The following is an 18651-nucleotide window of genomic DNA, read 5'->3' as shown; positions in this document are numbered from 1 at the left end:
ATTATATAGCTCCTCAATTTTTAAAAACATCACCGATTGAAATATACTTTCGTTTCAGCTTTAACACAACAAAAGCATTTTAAAAACTGAGGATACAACCAAAGCTTATATATGAAAATGAAAAACAGTTCAGGACAGATTTTGAGTAAAAGAGTTAAAATTTAAAGCTGATAAAGTAAAAATGAAAAAAGAAGATAGATAGATAGATAGATAGATAGATAGATAGATAGATAGATAGATAGATAGATAGATAGATAGATAGATAGATATGCTACTTTTACCAGAAAGCAACATATACGTGGGTCCTCAGCCCTAGTCTGGCCCATATACCTCCACATCTGGTGGCCAGATTCCAGATGTTATCCTCAAGAAGCTGACAGACATTTTCTGCATGTGTGCCAGATTTGATCAAGATATGGAAGCATCTGACAGTCATGCTGTATATGGGTCAGATTTGGGCCAAGTAACTGGGTGTATATTGACCCAAAAGAAACAAAATACATGGCTCTATTATTCACCAGAACAATTTTGCTGCCTTTTGTGGTGGTTTTGCTTTTAAACATAGAATATTGAAATTTTGGAAATTTTATTTTGTTAATTCATGATCAAAATAATCATATCTGTAGGTGTGAGAAGAACACAGGTTTCAACAAGAGCATCAGGTGACCGCAAAAGATCGTCGTGGATTTAATTTGGAAGAGCGGACAGGAAGTATTATTTTGACAGGCAGTAACTTTATGCGGGAGTTTACGGAACCTGCGGAAGGCGAGGGGCGGGGCTTCAGGTTTTTGAGTACGTAGACAAGTTCGAAGATCTCCCAGTCCGTCCGCGTCCGGAGGAAAGACCTGCGACGCACAAACAAAGTCCGACAAACAAACGACAACCGACTAAAAACCAACCAGGGAAACACCCGAGAAGAAGATAAGATGGTGGCCAAGCAGAGGATCCGCATGGCGAACGAGAAGCACAGCAAGAACATCACTCAGCGAGGAAACGTGGCCAGGTCAACGGTGAGTTTAACAACGGCTGAGGCTCGTTCACTGGGAAAACGGTAAAAATGACACAAAACATTATCTTTAACCTCAGTTCAGGAGGTTTCTGTGGTCCTTGTCCAGGCAGATGCGGAAAAACCAGTCTGGTCCCTGATCAGCCCAGTTTACACCGAGGTTCAGACTGAAATGAGGAAGTGGTTTAAAACCTTTCCTCTGTGTTTAAATGTCCTGATCATCAATAATCTGCGTTAGAATCAGCTGTTAAACTGGGATATGTTTGGTTGAATGAATGTGTGAGGCTGAGTTACCATATGGATCAATACTGAGCTCAAACTAATGATCCTGTATTGATCAAGCTGATTAGTTTTAGTCCATAAATGATTAGGAAACGGTCACAGTGACATCACGATTATTTTTCTCTGTTCAAAACCTCAATTTAATCAGTTTACTGTTCATTGACACATTTATCAGTCCTTTCACCAGATCAATCAGTTTGATTTGATTTAAATACTCACAGCTGCTCCAACACAACTAAGGCACAGTAAAGACTGAAGCAGCACAATCCAACACACACAGACACACAAAAATCTACACACTGATCTGAAGAAACAGCTGAAGATGATTAAACACCACAACTGTCATCCTGTCAGTCAGTCAGTCGACTACCTGAACAGGTAACAACCACCAGGTAACACACATGATGACACCTGAACAGTCTGATCACACAGAGTGACACAAAGTACACACACAACAAAACAACAACGGACAAAAGTGACTGTTGCTCCCAAAAAAGTTAATACAACACAGAATAATCTGACACTGTCACACAGAGACAGAATAAATATAAACTGAAGAGACAGCAGAACAGTAGAACAACGGTAGAACAACAGTAGAATAAAAATAAACTGAGAACAAGTTTGAACCAGAAAAGTAACTGAAGACTTTATTTAAGTTTAAATGAATTTGAGTGATTGTTGTTGTTGATCTGCAGGATGTACTGAGTGTGTGTGTGTGTGTTTGTGTGTTTGTGTGTTTTCAGAGGAACATGGGTGAGGACAAAGGTGTGGGTCCCTGGCTGCTCGCCCTCTTCATCTTCGTTGTCTGTGGATCAGGTGAGTCCTCTTCCTCTTTGTCTTCTTCTTTAACATCCAACACACACACACACACACACACACACACCCCCTGTTTGTTGCTTGCTATCAGATGTTTGAACTTTTCTCAATAACATAAATTAAATCCATATAAAAATCTGACACGGACACAAACTCACCACATTTATATTTCAGTGAGTTCTCTGGTTTTATCTGAGATTCTACAGTCAATTATTTTACAGTAAATTATTCTACAGTTAATTGTTTTGTTTTACAGTTAATAATTTTACAGTTAATTATTCTACAGTTAATTGTTTTACAGTTAATTATTTTACAGTTTAACTTGGCCAGATGATGGTTAACACATTGATGATTCTTCGATGTGAAAATTGTGAGTTTTCAATGGACAGGATGGCTCCAGTGGCGGGGGCCAATTTCGATGTTTTGCCATGAAAAATCTTTTGAAGGTGGTAGTACTTTAATAAACTCCTCCTAGAGAATTGATCAGATCAACTTCATACTTGCTCTAACTCTAGCATACATTGTCAAATACAAACTGCCACAAACCTTATAGGTTTGATAAGAGTCCCCACCTAAATGCATCTATATGCTCAATTTCAGTCATACTCATAGCACCACCTAGTGGTGACAGGAAATATAATGTGCAGGAAATCCTAATGTGTGTGGCGGGCACCGTGATGCGCAGCCGCTTCGTCTGGCCTGCTGCTGGCCCCCGGTGGTGCACAGGGGTGGGAGGGCCAGTTCAATGCTTTGATAATGATAATAATAATGATGATAATAATAATACTATTATAATATTATTATTATTATTATTATTATTATTATATTAAAGTTTTTAAACAGCTGTGAAATTTGAAGCTTTTATTCACATGAAATAGCAACTTTAAATATTACGTGATCACATTGATGTAACGGAGATCAGTTAGAGAGCAGAGGGCTCACTCTGTCTGAAAGAGCTGAACCTCAGTGATCAAACAGACAAATATCAAAGTCCATGGTTCAGCACTGAGATCAGCTGACTCATCAGCTTTAAGGTTCAGCACATTTATTGTAACTGCTCCGGAGCTTTTAGCCACATCTGTGGAGCTCCTCCAATCAGGAATAACACCAGATCATTAAAACTGCAGCAGGAAGGTAAAGATACTGACTCACTACTTTTCCATCTGTGTTTGTCTGCAGCCATCTTCCAGATCATCCAGAGCATCAGGATGGGCATGTAGAGTGATGTCACCAGCAAGGGGTGGGGATGACGATGGTGATTATGATGAAGGAACTGCGAATGCCATCAGCATCAGACTGTCGCATTCCCACCCAGAACTGACCCCCACCAAAACATTCCTGAACTCTGACGGCCACCTGCAGGGGTTCCTGCACAGAAGCAACCAAACAAACCCAGAAACCAGCCCTGCCCCCTGAAAACCAGCCCCGCCCCCTGAAACCAGCGTTAATTCCAGTTATCCGTGTTGATTTAATGTGTCTCTGCTATGACCTTCTCACAGTCTCCTGCCTGTACACAAGCCATACATGTGCCTGTCTCTGTTTACCTGTGTTTTAGCCCCACCCCCTCTGATTACACCTTATCAGTACAAGGCAGGGGTGTTCACAGTCCAACCTGCTCTGGTAAACTGTATCAGTGTTTACCCCAGACCAAAATAAATGAATCTGAGTGTTTTGTATCAGACATCTGTCCTCGTCACATTCCAGCTGATCTGATCTCTCCTCCTCCTCCTCCTCTTCCTCCTCCTCAGTGGAAATGAGATGTAATGAGATGAAGGTCTTTTGAATCAGAAGGTTTGGAGGTGCTGACAGGTGTGTCTGCACTGTGTGCAGCCTCACCTGAACAAAGGTGTTCAAAGAATAAAGTTTCATTTTGAAGATGGGCTCTGAGTGTTTCCTGTGTGAGGACCAGTGCTGTTGTGGGTATGGACTTGGTCTCGACAGAGTCTGGTTGTGGCTCCTCCTCCTCTCTTCAGTCCAACCACTGAGCTGGATCTAGGAGACTCCTGCAGCTGGACTTAGTGTTTCAGTCTCTGACTGTTTTCAGCTCATGTTGCTATTGGATTGGGAGGTGAACCGCAGCGACTGAAGTCCGTCTCTGTTGGTACATCAGAGGAAACGATCCAGGTCACACCTCCTCTGCTGTCACCGAAATAACCTGTCTCTGCAACGCAGGCCTAAGTAGACCTACAGATCCTGATCAGTCCGGTTAGGGAGAAATACCAGTTATCAGACTGACGGGCTGAAGTCTCTCTGTTCCTCCACTTGATGGAGCTGTTAGACAGAAGCTGATTGGACACTGGTAGAAACAGATCTGCTCATTGTCAACACACAAAGCCAGACTGAGGGTATCCCAAAACCCGTCACTGCCTAATATCAGCCCAGGTGATGGTTCAGAGGAAATATCAGTTTAGTTTCATGAGTCAGTCTCATTAATAAAAATAGCAGACAACAGACACACAACTCTGACATCATGAGTCATGACGTGAACACACACTGTTAAAGAAAACAATCAGCTGTTTGATCTGATCAGCTGATCAATCACTGACTCATCAGCTGTTTATTCATTATCATTAATATCACAGTTCAACAATGACAGTGAAGTTGACTGTTTTATTCAATTTAAACAGATTGATTCATTTCAAACATCTCACACTTCAGTTTTATTCATTATGAGGAAAATCCTCACTATAAAAGTGCTGTCATCATTATAATCATCTGTTGTCTCTGTTATATACGGTTTCCAGTTCAGTTTACTTTCTGTTTTGACTTTTCAGTCTAAAAAAACTTTAATGTTTTAATATCTGAAATATTTCATAATATTTATTCTGAAATCTTTATATATTAATATTCTTTACTTTAATTCAATGGTAATGTTCATTCACATGTCACTGACTGTGAATTATTTGTCTGTTGTCCAGCTTGTACACCAAACTCTATTCAAACATTTAACACTTTATTGTTATCTTGTTTTTTTAGAATATATGTTTTTCTACTTTTCCATTGTGTGCATTTGAAGTGTATTTATACTGTGTATGTGTTCATGTCTAATGAGTCCACCTGACAGATTATTGAAGGAGGATTTCATTAGTAATCTGAACCTCCATCTGAAAATGTCTCTTCATTTTTATTTGTGCTCATGTTCCCTCTGAAAATTAATGCAGTCAGTGTTTTTTTATTTAAAATGGACTTTATAAAGAAGAGACTTGAGTCCTCTCCAAGTCCTTCACTGTGGACCAGATGAACCGCATTTGGTGTCCTTGTGTGGACAGAACCACTTTGACCCACATCAGGATGCAGTCAGACAGAAAACATCAGATCTGGGTCAGAGAGGGTTAAAACCAGACGACTCTTTGTTTGGAGGCTTTGTTCCCGTCTGTCTTCAATTTTACAAACATGTCTGAAGCTCCCGTTTCACAGCATCTCAGTCTGACTCCTGCTGTTTCATTCAGAGTCTCATTGTGGCTCACTGTAATGGAGGAGCGTGTTTCCCTTTTTATTTTATCTTTATTGTTTATTTTTTTATTTTCTTTCTTCTTATTCATTTATTATACTTCTGTATATTTCATATATATATTTATTGTTGTTTGTCTGTTGAAATGTGGTGATGCAGGCTGTTTAAATTCTGTTTATTTCTGAATGTGTGACTGTTGTTTTATTTCTATGACAATGTGTCATTCATTATACTTGTTTGCACCTGTTTGAAGATGAATCTTAGAAGAGAAATGACAGAACAATGAATAATAACATATAACTACACAGCAGTGCATTTTAAACACATGGTCACAATGTTTAAACCAGATCTTATATAATGAACTGCAGCATCAAGGGAAAGTGTGTTTGGGCTGAAATGATGATAAAACTCATTTGGTTATTTACTGCAGAGCAGGACTGAAAACAAGATTAGTGTCAGTGTTTAATGTGTGTGTGTTGATTTAATTCTCAATTATATTTAACAACACCAGGTCTAAACCTGGGTGGCACAGTGGTGCAGTGGTTAGCGCTGTCACCTCACGGTAAGAAGGTTCTGGGTTGGAACCCTGGGCCTTTCTGTGTGGAGTTTGCATGTTCTCCCCATGTCTGCGTGGGTTCCCTCCGGGTACTCCTCCCACAGACCCAACAGATGTTAGTTCACAGTCCAAAAGACATGCACGCTTATGTTAATTGGTGACTCTAAATTGCCCATAGGTGTGTGGTTGTTTGTCTCTATGTATTGGCCCTGCAATGGACTGGCAACCTGTCCAGGGTGTATCCTGCCCTTGCCCAATGTCAGCTGGGATTGGCTCCGGCCACAACCCGGTTTTGGATAAGAGGTATAGAAAATGGATGGATGGTCTAAACCTGGTACATGTCTGGCCCATGTCTGGTCACATGTGAAACTGAGGACGCAGTTGAAAACCGATGTTGAACCACTGCAAACAACTGACACCAGTCTAGTGTCAGCTGGTTTCAATCTAGTGTCAGCTGGTTTCAATTTAGTATCAGCTGGTTTCAGTTTCAGCTGCTTCTTATCTAGTATCAGCTGGTTTCAGTCTAGTGTCTAATGTAAAACAAATATAACACATTAGATGTGTGAAATGTGCATGTATTTTAATGTCTCATATGTGATACAGATGCTTTGGTGTTCGTGCGACACAAATAATAATTACGAATATCTGGCACATAATTATGAAGCTATTTAACATCCATGTAGAGTCTGAAATGTGTCGAATGCTGTCTACACTGACTTCTATGTAGCAAACACTGTAACTGAGTGAGTGAACAAGTTGTTTTTTCTGAGTTCCAGTGACTGGTTGTGTTTGGGTGTTGATGCCTTTGTTGTGTGTCCATTCACCTGGGTTAGGGTCAGGGTTGTACTTAATTCAGTGTCATTTTTTTCATCATTTGCAATAAAAACTTGTATTTTTATGTTCATATTTAATCTGAGCACGTTTCAATCTTTTTATATAGCTGTACAAAGTGTAGTAGTCACATTATCTTGTCACATAGTCACACAGTGGGAATTTATGAATAAGTGGTTGTTAATTTCTTCTCTGGTATCAATATGTGTCTCATAGTTCCACCTTGTGACAGAGCTAACCATGGCAGTGAACCTGGTTAAGTAAGCTGTTGTTTTATAAGATTGTTTGTATTATTTCATTTTTATGTTTTTGATTTCTCCTCCTTTCAGAAACCACACAAACACAGATCTGCACCCACACAGAGGCATCTTCCTACACATCCTGTCAAGACTTTCATCTTTATGCTTTATGCTTATGTGAATTAAGGACAGAAAACACACATTCCTCAGTGTAGGTTAAAAACAGCTTAAAGGACTTAAACAGTTTTTATTGACAACTTTATTGAAGGCAAGTAAAAGACAACAGGATGAAAAACAAGTCAAATCCTGGATGGGTATAAAACATCATGTCTGTTATACTGAACTGGGAAAAGGCAGTTGAGCCTCTGACTGAAGAGAAAAGTCTGATTTCAGTTTAACAGTAACAACAGTCTGAAAACAAACTGAACACAAACACTGAGACAGATGATGAAACAATGATTGGCTCAGCTTTGGTTAAACATGAGCTGCTGCCACCTGAATATTTTCTATAATTATCTTTTATCATTCCTTATTCTTTTGTATGAGCAAATACAAAAGAATAAGGAATGATAAAAGGTTCAATAAGAGATTAGTTAGACTTAAGTGAATCCAGTAACTTATCAACCTGGATCTGAATCCAACACAACCTGCTGTCAGATCCCAAACATATCACTTTGTACTGTTTCATATTTCATCACAGTGAGAGGTAAAAACAGTTATGAAATCAGTCTTCATGTAAACAGAAGGTCACAGTGTTAGTCCATCAGCAGCTGTCAGTCCAACTAAGTATCACAGGGATATGTAGAAAGATCAGATTCTGAGCGGTTTATTTCTACTGATACTATATTGCAAGATGGCGCGTCATTCATTCCAGTGTAGGTTTCTGACACAGTGTTTTTGGTTCAGAGTCCAGAGTAGTTTGACTCTGACAGATCTGTGCACACATGAACAGCATCACAATAATTTACTGCTCTTTTATATTTCTTTAGGACCTAACAGTTTCTGATAAAACAAAAAGTGTGTCTTCTGCAATGACTGTGTATGTGAGAAAAAGGCTAAGTGGGTCTTACAACCTGCAGTACCATCTGTGGCCACTACATGACAAACAGCTGCTCCTGGGGTTTGTTTATTTAAAGGACAAATGTCAAGGTCTGATGTGGAGTATCACTGGGAATGAATGTAGTTAAAGGTAAAGGTCATAGGTGGGGTTACATTATTATCATCGCTACTCAACTAACTAATTAATTTACTGTAATTTAATAACAGCTTTGATCTATACATCATCTCTACAGACTACATCATGATGACTGCAGCTGAGATTTACACAAAATAAACAAATTTCCTACATTTTTATTATTTGTTCTATCTATGCAGTGCACTGTGTACAGGATTATGGGGACATGACATCTCTCAGGGGGATTATGAGGACATCATCGCCTCACAAAATGTTTATGAGGATATTGGGAGTTAGATGATCTCATGCCTATTACTGGTTCATGACATCATATGGGAAAGATAAAAGGTATACGGCATTCTACAGGATTATGATGAAATGAAGTTCAGGTGAGATGATTACGAAGACATGACATTACACAATCAGTACTACAGGTACCTGAGGTTCTACAGGATTATGCGTGTATGACACCCCATCAGGAAATTACGAGGATGTCCTGAAAATGATTTAATGAGGAAATGATGATGATTAATGGGACATTAATAGTCCATGATATCATGCTGTGAGGATGAAAGACACAAGTCATTCTAAAGGATTACAGGTAAATGACGGCCTACAGAAAGGGGAATGAGTACATGAATCACGTCAAGAATGTCATGCCATGAGGGAGTGCCACAGGTGCATGATGTCCTACAGGATTATGAGGACATGATGTTCAAAGTAATTACAAGGACATGACATCCTATGAGATTATGGGTACATGACACCCTGCAACAAGGACATCACATCATGCCAGGAACACCATGCTACGACATTATACAGGTTTATGAGGACATGACATTCCATCATCAATATTACAAGAATATGACACTCTGATGAGATGATGAAAGGGACAGAAAAAACCAGGAGGATCATGAAGACAGTCTACTAAGACATTACAGGTATATGATGTCATGCTTTGAGGTTTACAATCCTATAGGATTATTGGTACATGATATCCTGTCAAAACAATTATGAGGACATGACATCATCATCATGGAGATTATGAACACCTGACGGCCTACAACATTTTGGGTGCATTACAGTTGTATGGAAAAGGTTGGACACTCTGAGCAAATTCCATATTTCTTGATTTTTGAAGTGATGCTGCCACAGTGGTTTTATTACAACCAGACCGGTTCACAACCGTAAATCCAATTAAATCAGAAGGATTACGAAAACTGAAATGGTTATGAGGACATGATGTATATCCTGCTGAGATGATGACAGGAACATGACATCATTCCAGGACCACAGAGCTGCCACAAAGTCAGCATCTGTCCCCAGAGCTCTTTAATGAAGACATTTCAATCTGTCTTCAGTGTGATGTTGAATCATGTCCAGCTGACCCGTGGTCAACAAACCATCAGAAATACCTGGAAAAAGGTCCAAACACAAAACTACCCCCTTTGAGACTGTGGCCTAAAAACACTGAACATCTGATCCACAGATCTATCAGACTGAGTATTGATGAGTTCTGTTGTCCCACAAAATATAAAGGCAAGACTTGCTTTCATCACAATATTTGTTGTTTCATCCTCCATAACTCCACCCGTTTTGACGTCCTCAGCTGTTAGACGGCGGCTCTGGTTTCAGTCGGATGGCCCAGGAGTTGGCAGATACAACGTCCCCTTGTAGATGGATGCGACAGGTGTAAACACCCTCATTGAACTCATTGGCAACAATGCGAAGATCTCGGTCCTTCATGACGATGTAACCAGGGATGGAGGTCAGGATCTGCTCTCCATCTTTATACCAGCTGCAGAAAACAGCAAACAGCAAAGATGAACGTCCTCATCAAAATCAAGTTTTTACATGATCATGACTCTGGCTGAAGGATGTTGGTGGGAAGGTTTCCATAGTTACTGATCAGATCATTCATGAAGATCCTTCCTCAAGCATCACCCTTTCAACAAACTTTGTTCTTCACTAGTCGTGGTCAAGTCAAGTCAGTTTTATTTATATGTAGCCACAACAAAAGTTATCACAAGGCACTTTCCAAACAGAGCAGGTCTAGATTTTCTTTTTATAGTATGATTTACAGGGACCCAACAATTCCCACCAAGAGCAGCACTGGGCCATAGTGGAAAGAAAAACTTCCTTTAAGAGGCAGAAACCTTGAGCAGAACCAGACTCAGGATGGACGGCCATCTGCCTCAACCAGCTGGTAAGACTGTAAGACAACTAAACCATCTCCATGACAAATGAGTAACTCAGCCAACTGATGAAGGCCATGACTTCTGTTCGAAAGCTTGGGAGACATCAAGTGACTTGAACATTGTGGATTAAGTTTGTACCTTGAGGTTTAGCTTAATGTTATTTATCTTTCAATTTAGTTCTGTCTGTCTGTCTCTCTGTCTGTCTCTCTTTCTGTCTGTCTACCCACAGAGTCTGTCTGTCTGTCTGTCCATCTGTCTGTCCATCTCTCTGTCTGACTGTATCTCCATCCATCCTTTCATTCTGTATTTCTCACTGACTCCGCTACAGTCTTCATGTTTCATTAGCTCATGACCTCATTATTCATTATTGATCAGCTGACCTGACTTTGGGTGGAGAGCGGGGGTTTTTAGTTCCACAGCGGAAACCCACCACCTTCCCGCGGGGAACCATCTTGATCTTGATGTTGGCTGGAGACGGTGTTGGTGTGGTCACTGCTTCCAGAGGCTCTGTGGCAGGAACCAGTTACAGACAGGAAATGGTTTTCATACCAGGGACGGTTCAACGAGCGGACAACCCTCAGAGAGAATCAGGTTTCTGCTGGTCCAGGCTGCAGCAGCTCAGAGTTAAGACATCATTTACCTGACTCAGCTGTCCAACACCAGCGCCACATTTAGCATCTGACTGCCAGAGGTTAGAGTTATAACCTGGACTCACCATAGCACAGGTCACAGCGCTGAGGACAGTTCTTCTTCATGAAGGTCTTCCGCCGTTCACAGAAGCCGAGTCGAGCCCAGGGATCACAGACCCTCTTCTTATCCAGACAACCTGCAGACGAACAGGTTGACCGTCAACCAGAGTTCGGTCATCTCCTCCAGTGAAGCAGCTGTTCGCAGTCAATGTTTCACTTACACAGAATCATTAATAGCAAAATGAACCGAAATATCAACAGTTAAAGACTTGTTAGGAAGCAGCTGTGTTTAATTCACTCTCATACATCACATCCTCAGGACATTATTGCTAACCACATAGAAGTAGACTTGCTTTAATTTCTTAATATACTGTACTGTTGGTCTTTATGTCTTATTGTCTTTATGTCTTATTGTCTTTGTTTTTATGTCTTTATGTCTTAATATATTTATGTTTTTATGTCTTCATGTCTTTAAGTCTTAATGTCTTTATGTTTTTGTCTTTATGTCTTTATGTCTACAAGTCTTCATATCTATGTCTTCATGTCTTTATGTCTACATGTCTTCATGTCTTCATGTCCTTATGTCTTCATGTGTACATGTCTTTATGTCTTTATGTTGTTATGTCTTTATGTTGTTATGTCTTCATGTCTTTTTGTCCACATGTCGTCATTTCTTTGTGTCTTCATGTCTTTATGTCTTCATGTCTAAATGTCTACATGTCTTAATTTCCTTATGCTTTCATGTCTTTATGTTGTTATGTCTTCATGTCTACATGTCTTCATGTTTTCATGTCTTTATTTTGTTATGTCTTCATGTCTACATGTCCTCATGTTTTCATGTCTTTATGTCTTCATGTCTTTATGTCTTCACATCTTTATATCTTCATGTCTTCATGTCTTTATGTCTTCATCTCTTTATGTTTACATGTCTTTATGTCTTTAGCCTATATATCTTTATGTTGTTATGTCTTTATGTCTTCATGTTTTCATGTCTTCATCTCCGAATGTCTACACATCTACATGTCTTTATGTCTTATTACAAGTCTTTGGTGTAAAGTTACTGCAGCTGTCAGATAAATAGTGGATTTGAGGACTTGAGACCTGCTGGACCAGCACTGATAGTCAAGCAGAATGGACTGGATTTGACTTTGACTTCATACAGATGACTAAAATGGACTTTTTTAAAATTAAATATTTCCATGTTTCTACATATTGAGAAGTTACATTTGGTTTTGAAACATGATTGATTGATTTCTAGTGCGACGCCCTCAAACCTCAAAACCTACCAGGACGCAGCTCTCAATGGGAAGGGGCTAGAGTGACACTCAGTAGAGTTCACACCTCTACCAAGACCAAACAGTTCTTCACATTAAAGATGGTGATAAAACCTGGACTCTGGTCCAGTATCTGACACCACATGGTAAATGTTACCGTAGAGTCTCTGGATGCCCCAGATGTCGTCCTGAGCAATGTTCCTCTGTCCCGTGTAGGTGGCGTTGGGATGCATCAGGGCCTGAGGGTCTCTGGAGTGCCACAGGCCAAGGGCATGACCGATCTCATGAGCTGCCACCTGGACCAGGTCATTGAGCCACACCCCTGCAGAACCACACTAAGTTGGTCTACGTGACAACAAAGACTAGAAGATCACAGTCAACCTCCTGTTCGTCCTAATGCACAAACTGAACTGTGAGCTGCACCTCTGAGCTCTGTCTGTCCTGAGGTGGACCAGAGGAGAATCAGAAGGTTGATCCTCGGTATGGTGGCCCTGTTTAGGACATGTCAGACTCTCACTGTTACTGGCTACTACAGAACCCACTGCAGACAGTCTGCTGAGAGCCTGATTGTTATTTATTTCTGATTAACAGTGACAAGAAAAAACCTCAGTGAACCTCTGAACCACCTGGTTCTTGATCTGATCTGATCTTCATCAAAGACTCAGGAAACAGTCAGTGAACCTTTAATAACTGTTGAACCTGAAACCAGCTCTTCAGTAGCTTATAGAGCCCACAGCAGCTCTACTGGATTCAGGTCTGGGCTCTGACTTGACCACTCCAGTTTACAGATTTACTCTGAAGTTCAGGGTCATCAACAGCTTCTCCTGAGCTTCAGCATGTGGACAGACGCCCTTCCCTGATCCTGAAGAGACCTTGATAAACCAGGTCCAGATCCTGATGCTCCTCCACCTGCTCCACCTGCGAGAGGGTGTTTTCATGTTGGTCTGCAGAGACCAGAGACACCAGCTCTGACCAACAACCTCCAGTCTGGTTTCACTGAGTTCAGGTCTAATAAGTCCTGACTCCAGTCAGTCAAGATTCACGCAGTGTTTCAGAAACGGAGTGCTTGAACCAGAACAACACAGTGATTTATGTTATTATCAAACAGATTGTGTTTGTTCATGATTATAACTGAGGTGAAGATCTGATTATATTTAAGACACATTTACAGATCAATGAAGGTGATTCCAAAGGTTCAGAGTCATCCAGGTTTGACCAGTCAAAAATGTTCAACACTGCAAACACCAGGGACAAGCGATGGTACAACCCACAGGACAGGGACTTTGTAGCCCCTGGATTTACCTGTTGACCCTGGACCCTTCAGCTGAAAAAGACCTGGTGTGAGGACTCAACCTGAACCTGAAGGTTTTGTGGGTCTCAGTTCTACGCAGATGATGGTCTGTTGTGTTTCAATGAATGTCTCACCTGTTGTCTACCTGACACTTACATCATGTCTGTATCATCATTATTCATCATAATGTAATTTCACTCCTTCTACTGCTACCACAGAACTAGTACCTTGTTTCCAGCTGAACCTGGACTTGCCAAGGATCCAGAACTCATGGTTGTCAAAGTGGATTTCTCCTCGTGGCGGCAGGAAAGCATGAGCAAGCTCGCCATTCAGACCATCGAAACACGGGTGTAGAGGAGACCACCAGCAGTCGGTGTGGTTAAAGGTGTAGAAACCTAACACACAGAAACAGTGTTTTCAGTCAGTGACAGCTCTCTGCAGACCAAACCCCCCACCCCTACCCCGCTCATACCTATGGTGATGTCAGCAGTGGCGTTGCTGCGAGTAACCTCTGTGAAGGTCAGTGGAGACACGTCGCTCCACTTGGTGAAGGCAATGCTGATGGCCTTCCTGGTGTCCTCCATGTTCAGAGTGTTAGGGAATTTGATGATCCTGGGTGAAGACGCAGAGACAGGCTGATTCTCACAGCCTGGCAGTCACAACTTAGGTAACTCATAGTATTTTCACTCTTTACTGATGAGACCACAGTTTATTATCAGCTGTGACATCATCACACTGCTGCTCATGTTATATAGAACATACATCATACATGAAGACTGTGACTGACTTCTGCTTCTGCTGTAAAATAAGATTTGGAATGAAGGACTTTTATTTTGAAAGGACATGTAATAGTGTTGTTTTATTGTGACAGCAGTCTTCCTCCGCCACTGAAGTGAATGAAGTTCTCATCAGGTTAACGAGCTGGTTAACGAGGTGGTTGACAAGCGTGGCACCTCGTCCTCTACCTGTATGTGATGTTGTGGTGAGTCCACTTGTGTCCCAGAGGGTTGATGGCATAGCGTTTGTTTCTCATTCCTGCGTGCCACAGGCGGTCGGGGGGGTTGTCTGTCACTCTGCTGCTGCTCGACGTCTGAAATCACAAAAACAACCAGGATCATCAGCCAATCAGCTGCCTCCTCCAAATTGCACTTCCTCTGATGTCTACCAGAGGCAGCTGTGGAAACCCCGACTGTCTGTTCAGGTCTCCGGAGGTCCCTGTTCCTCTGATTGGGCTGTGTGTTTGGTGACATGACCAGAGTGTTCGTGCGGATGTGTGGAGACGTGGCAGCAGACTGATTCCAAGCAGATGTGAAACTCTCTCAGAAATCTGTCGACCACATGTGAACTGTACTGTGAACCTCTTCCTCCAAGACCAGGACCAGGTCTACAGCCCTGACACAGAAGCTGTTAAAACAGTGTGATGATGGATCTTTTCTCAGACTGGTTCAGAGTTCTCGTTCCCTTGTTATGCTGTTTACATCCTCACTAATCCTGGTTTCTGAGACCTGGATAAACTACCTGGAGGACTCTGATAGAAACCAGGACACGGTAGCATGTAAACACTTGATCCAGGTTCCTGAAGCGTCTCGTGGAGACCACATTCCTCATTTTTCTTGTAAATCAGGAAGTTAACACACACTTGTAAACACAGCTCAAATAACAGAGTGAATAGCTTGGGTTCTGACCTCATCCCAGATGTTTGAGTCCAACAAACACACACCCAACACACAACAGACACACAACAAACACAACAAACACAAAACACACAACAAACACACAACACACAACAAACAAACGCAAACACACAACACACCACACCAACAAACACAACAAACACAAAGCAAAGTGTTCTGCAGAAACCTGCAGCTCCGAGCTAACATCAGTCATTGTCACTGTCCTGACGTCAAATGTTGAACAGATACGACGATGATGATGATGACAACAACGACAACGATAATGATGATGATGATGTTGGTGCTGTCATCTCCTCTGACAAATGATGGACATCAACAGTATGAAGTGGTCCAGGACCTGATTGTCTGGCTCATGTAACAGGTCCTGCTGGTCCATGTTCAGAGGTGGGTCGTACCTGTTATGGACTTTTCTCCTTTATGAGGAGGAGGGGAAGGAAGAGGACGAAGAGGAGGAAGAGAAGGAGGAGGAGGAGGAGGAAGAGGAAGAGGAGGAGGGTGATGATGAAGTCTGAGTCTGGACTGTAGAGGTGAACATTCACACCTGAGACTGCAGGTTCTGTCCACTCTGTGGCAGCATAGCTGAAGGCTCCGGACCTCATGATGGTGAGACAGACAGGAGGGGAGCAGCTCTGAGTCAGGGGCCACTCACAGAGAGTCAGGGAGCCACTGACAATAAGCCTGTGTGTGCAGCTTGTCTGCATTTGTTTGAGCTGCAAATTAATGACAGAAAACTGATCAGCTGATTGATTTGTTCTGATCAGATGATTTTATTGTTTGACTGAACCCCTGATCCTGGTTCTGATTATCATCAGTTAAAGAAGCTGCAGGTTTCTGATCAGTGATCAATGAGTCTGATGTCAGAACTTTATTAAAGAACCGATCATTTAAGAAACTCACCAATCAATCAATCAATCAATCAATCAATCAATCAATCAATCAATCAATCATTCATCAATAAATCAATCAGAGCTTCAGTTCACTCACCTTCATCATCACCATCATTACCATCAGCAGCTGAAGCGCGTCCATGATGAGAACCGTAGTCAGAGATCCTACACGGTCCGACACATGACCCAATCAATCAATCAGCCTGTCTGTGTGACGTCATGAGAAGAAACCCATCTCCAAAGAAAGACAGAGGTCTCAGGTTTCCTCAGGATCTCCTGGGACCAGGAGAACCGACCGGAGCCGCGTAACACCGCGTCCTGATCTGAGCGAGAAAAAAAGAGAAAGATCCGAACAAGACAAGACCCGAACCGTCCCGGATAAGTCCCGTCGGTGTCCTCGGTAATCCTCCACTCTCCTATCGGTCCTCTGTCCCTTTGTCTAAAGACTAGATAACCTGGGTCGATCAGAGTCCGGACCCGGTGCCTCCTGCTCGCATCTGGAACAAACTGAAGGAACTTCCCGGACAGTGCGCTCGCTGCAGCAGTGGGGCTGGTCCGGAGGGGCGGGGTCAGGTGTGTGTGTGTGTGTGTGTGTGTGTGTGTGTGTGTGTGTGTGTGTGTGTGTGTGTGTGTGTGTGTGTGTGTGTGTGTGTGTGTTTTTTTGTGTGTGTGTGTTTTTGTGTGTGTGAGTGTGGTGTTCATTTTCACAGTTCACAATGAGGATAAATGTAGAGTTTAACCCTTTTACTGCAGATTCCCGCTCTGACGATCCAAATTAAGAACTCATTGATTCAGTTTCATTTAGCTCTGGTGGTATGCAGCAGGAGCTGTGTCTCTGGATCTGAGCAGCACATAAACAAACACTCAGACCTGGTTCTTGTTGTTGCATCTGGGGGCCTCTGGGGCCGTGGTGGTTCAGGGCCACAGGTAGGGCCACCCTGAGGTGTTTTCCCACCAGCTGCAGTCCAGATGTGCATCGTTTGTCTTGTCTTTTCTCAGAAAATCTGTCCAAACAGCTACCGCTATCGCAGATCGTTGACCATCAGCTTCCTGTCAGTGAGACCAAGACCACATGAGAACCCACAGATCTCAGAGTCTGCTTGTTTCTGCTGTGACTGGTTCACATCCTCTCATATGAATGTTACAACATATTTCTTCATATTTGTTGCTCAGTCACAAATGTTTGTATTGGACAACTGTACAACTAGTCTGGTCCCTGTTACATCAACAACAGGGTTAGTCTACAGAATTACTGGTCTGTGGTCTGATGGTCTGTGGTTTGTAGTCTGATGGTTTGTGGTCTGATAATTTGTGGTCTGATTGTCCGATGGTCTGTGGTCTGATGGTCTGGTGATTTGGGGTCTGATTGTCTGTGGTCTGATGGTCTGGTGGTTTGTGGTCTGTTGGTCTATGGTCTGATTGTCTAATAGTCTGGTGGCTTGTGGTTTGATGGTATAGTGGTTTGTAGTCTGATGGTCTGATGGTTTGTAGTCTGATGGTCTATAGTCTGTGGTCTGATGGTCTGATGGTCTGGTGGTCTGTGGTCTGTGGTCTGTGGTCTGGTGGTTTCTAGTCTGATGGTGTAATGTTTTGTTGTCTGATGGCCTGGTGGTCTATGGTCTGGTGGCTTGTGGTCTGATGGTATAGTGGTTTGTAGTCTGATGGTATAGTGGTTTGTAGTCTGATGGTCTATGGTCTGTTGTCTGATGGTTTGATGGTCGGTGGTCTGATGGTCTGATGGTCTGTGGTCTGTTGGTCTTGTGGTTTGTGGTTTGTGGTTTGTGGTCTGATGGTCTAATGGTCTAATGGTCTGGTGGTTTGTGGTCTGTGGTCTGATAGTCTAATGGTCTGGTGGTTTGTGTTCTGATGATTTGTGGTCTGATGGTCTGAAGGTCTGGTGGTTTGTGGCCTGATGATTTGTGATGTGATGGTCTGGTGGTTTGTGGTTTGATGGTCTATGATCTGTTGGTCTAATGGTCTAGTGGTTTGTGGTCTGATGATATGTTGTCTGATGGTCTATGGTCGGGTGGTTCGTAGTCTGATGGTCTGATAATTTGATGGTGTATGGTCTGATGGTCTGATTGTCTGTGGTCTGGTGGTTTTTAGTCTGTGGTCTAGTGGTCTGTGGTTTGGTGGTTTGTAGTCTGATGGTCTGGTGGTTTGTAGTCTGATGGTCTGATGGTTTGTGGTCTGATGGTCTGATGGTCTGATGATCTGACTAGTGGTCTGGTGGTCTGTGGTCTGGTGGTTTGTGGTCTGATGG

At 42.2% G+C, this 18651-nt stretch overlaps 2 protein-coding genes and 1 long non-coding RNA gene across 6 annotated transcripts; 1 reads left to right on the top strand and 2 right to left on the bottom strand.

Moving 5' to 3' along the window:
• Positions 1-775: 775 nt before the first annotated feature.
• LOC139631802 (stress-associated endoplasmic reticulum protein 1) lies at positions 776-3979 on the top strand. The gene is made up of 3 exons (XM_071496358.1): positions 776-1010; positions 2032-2104; positions 3284-3979. The coding sequence occupies exons 1-3, from the start codon at positions 927-929 to the stop codon at positions 3322-3324; spliced, it is 198 nt and encodes a 65-aa protein (XP_071352459.1). The 5' UTR covers positions 776-926; the 3' UTR covers positions 3325-3979.
• Positions 2038-3387, bottom strand: LOC139631803 (uncharacterized). 2 transcript variants are annotated; one of them, XR_011693451.1, is made up of 2 exons: positions 3257-3387; positions 2038-2131 (listed from the first exon to the last, which is right to left on the bottom strand). It is a non-coding gene; the product is annotated as an uncharacterized lncRNA (long non-coding RNA). The 2 variants fall into 2 exon arrangements; XR_011693452.1 differs by having other exon boundaries at positions 3253-3362.
• A 3412-nt stretch (positions 3980-7391) lies between the features above and the next one.
• Positions 7392-16947, bottom strand: mmp23bb (matrix metallopeptidase 23bb). Of its 3 annotated transcripts, none has more exons than XM_071496355.1 (8): positions 16486-16945; positions 14773-14897; positions 14280-14419; positions 14035-14202; positions 12674-12838; positions 11269-11379; positions 10934-11060; positions 7392-10153 (listed from the first exon to the last, which is right to left on the bottom strand). In XM_071496355.1, the coding sequence occupies exons 1-8, from the start codon at positions 16528-16530 to the stop codon at positions 9961-9963; spliced, it is 1074 nt and encodes a 357-aa protein (XP_071352456.1). In that variant the 5' UTR covers positions 16531-16945; the 3' UTR covers positions 7392-9960. The 3 variants fall into 3 exon arrangements, with proteins under 3 accessions (XP_071352456.1, XP_071352457.1, XP_071352458.1); XM_071496356.1 differs by lacking the exon at positions 16486-16945 and adding an exon at positions 16043-16313; XM_071496357.1 differs by lacking the exon at positions 12674-12838 and having other exon boundaries at positions 16486-16947.
• Between the last annotated feature and the right edge of the window lie 1704 nt (positions 16948-18651).

This window comes from Trachinotus anak, unplaced genomic scaffold (assembly GCF_046630095.1).
Source record: "Trachinotus anak isolate AG129_WGS33_773 ecotype Australia unplaced genomic scaffold, CSIRO_AGI_Tana_v1 ptg000014l, whole genome shotgun sequence".
Taxonomy (NCBI): Eukaryota; Metazoa; Chordata; class Actinopteri; order Carangiformes; family Carangidae; genus Trachinotus; species Trachinotus anak.
The sequence above is the reverse complement of the archived record's forward strand: the minus strand, read 5'-3'. Positions and strand labels throughout refer to the sequence as shown.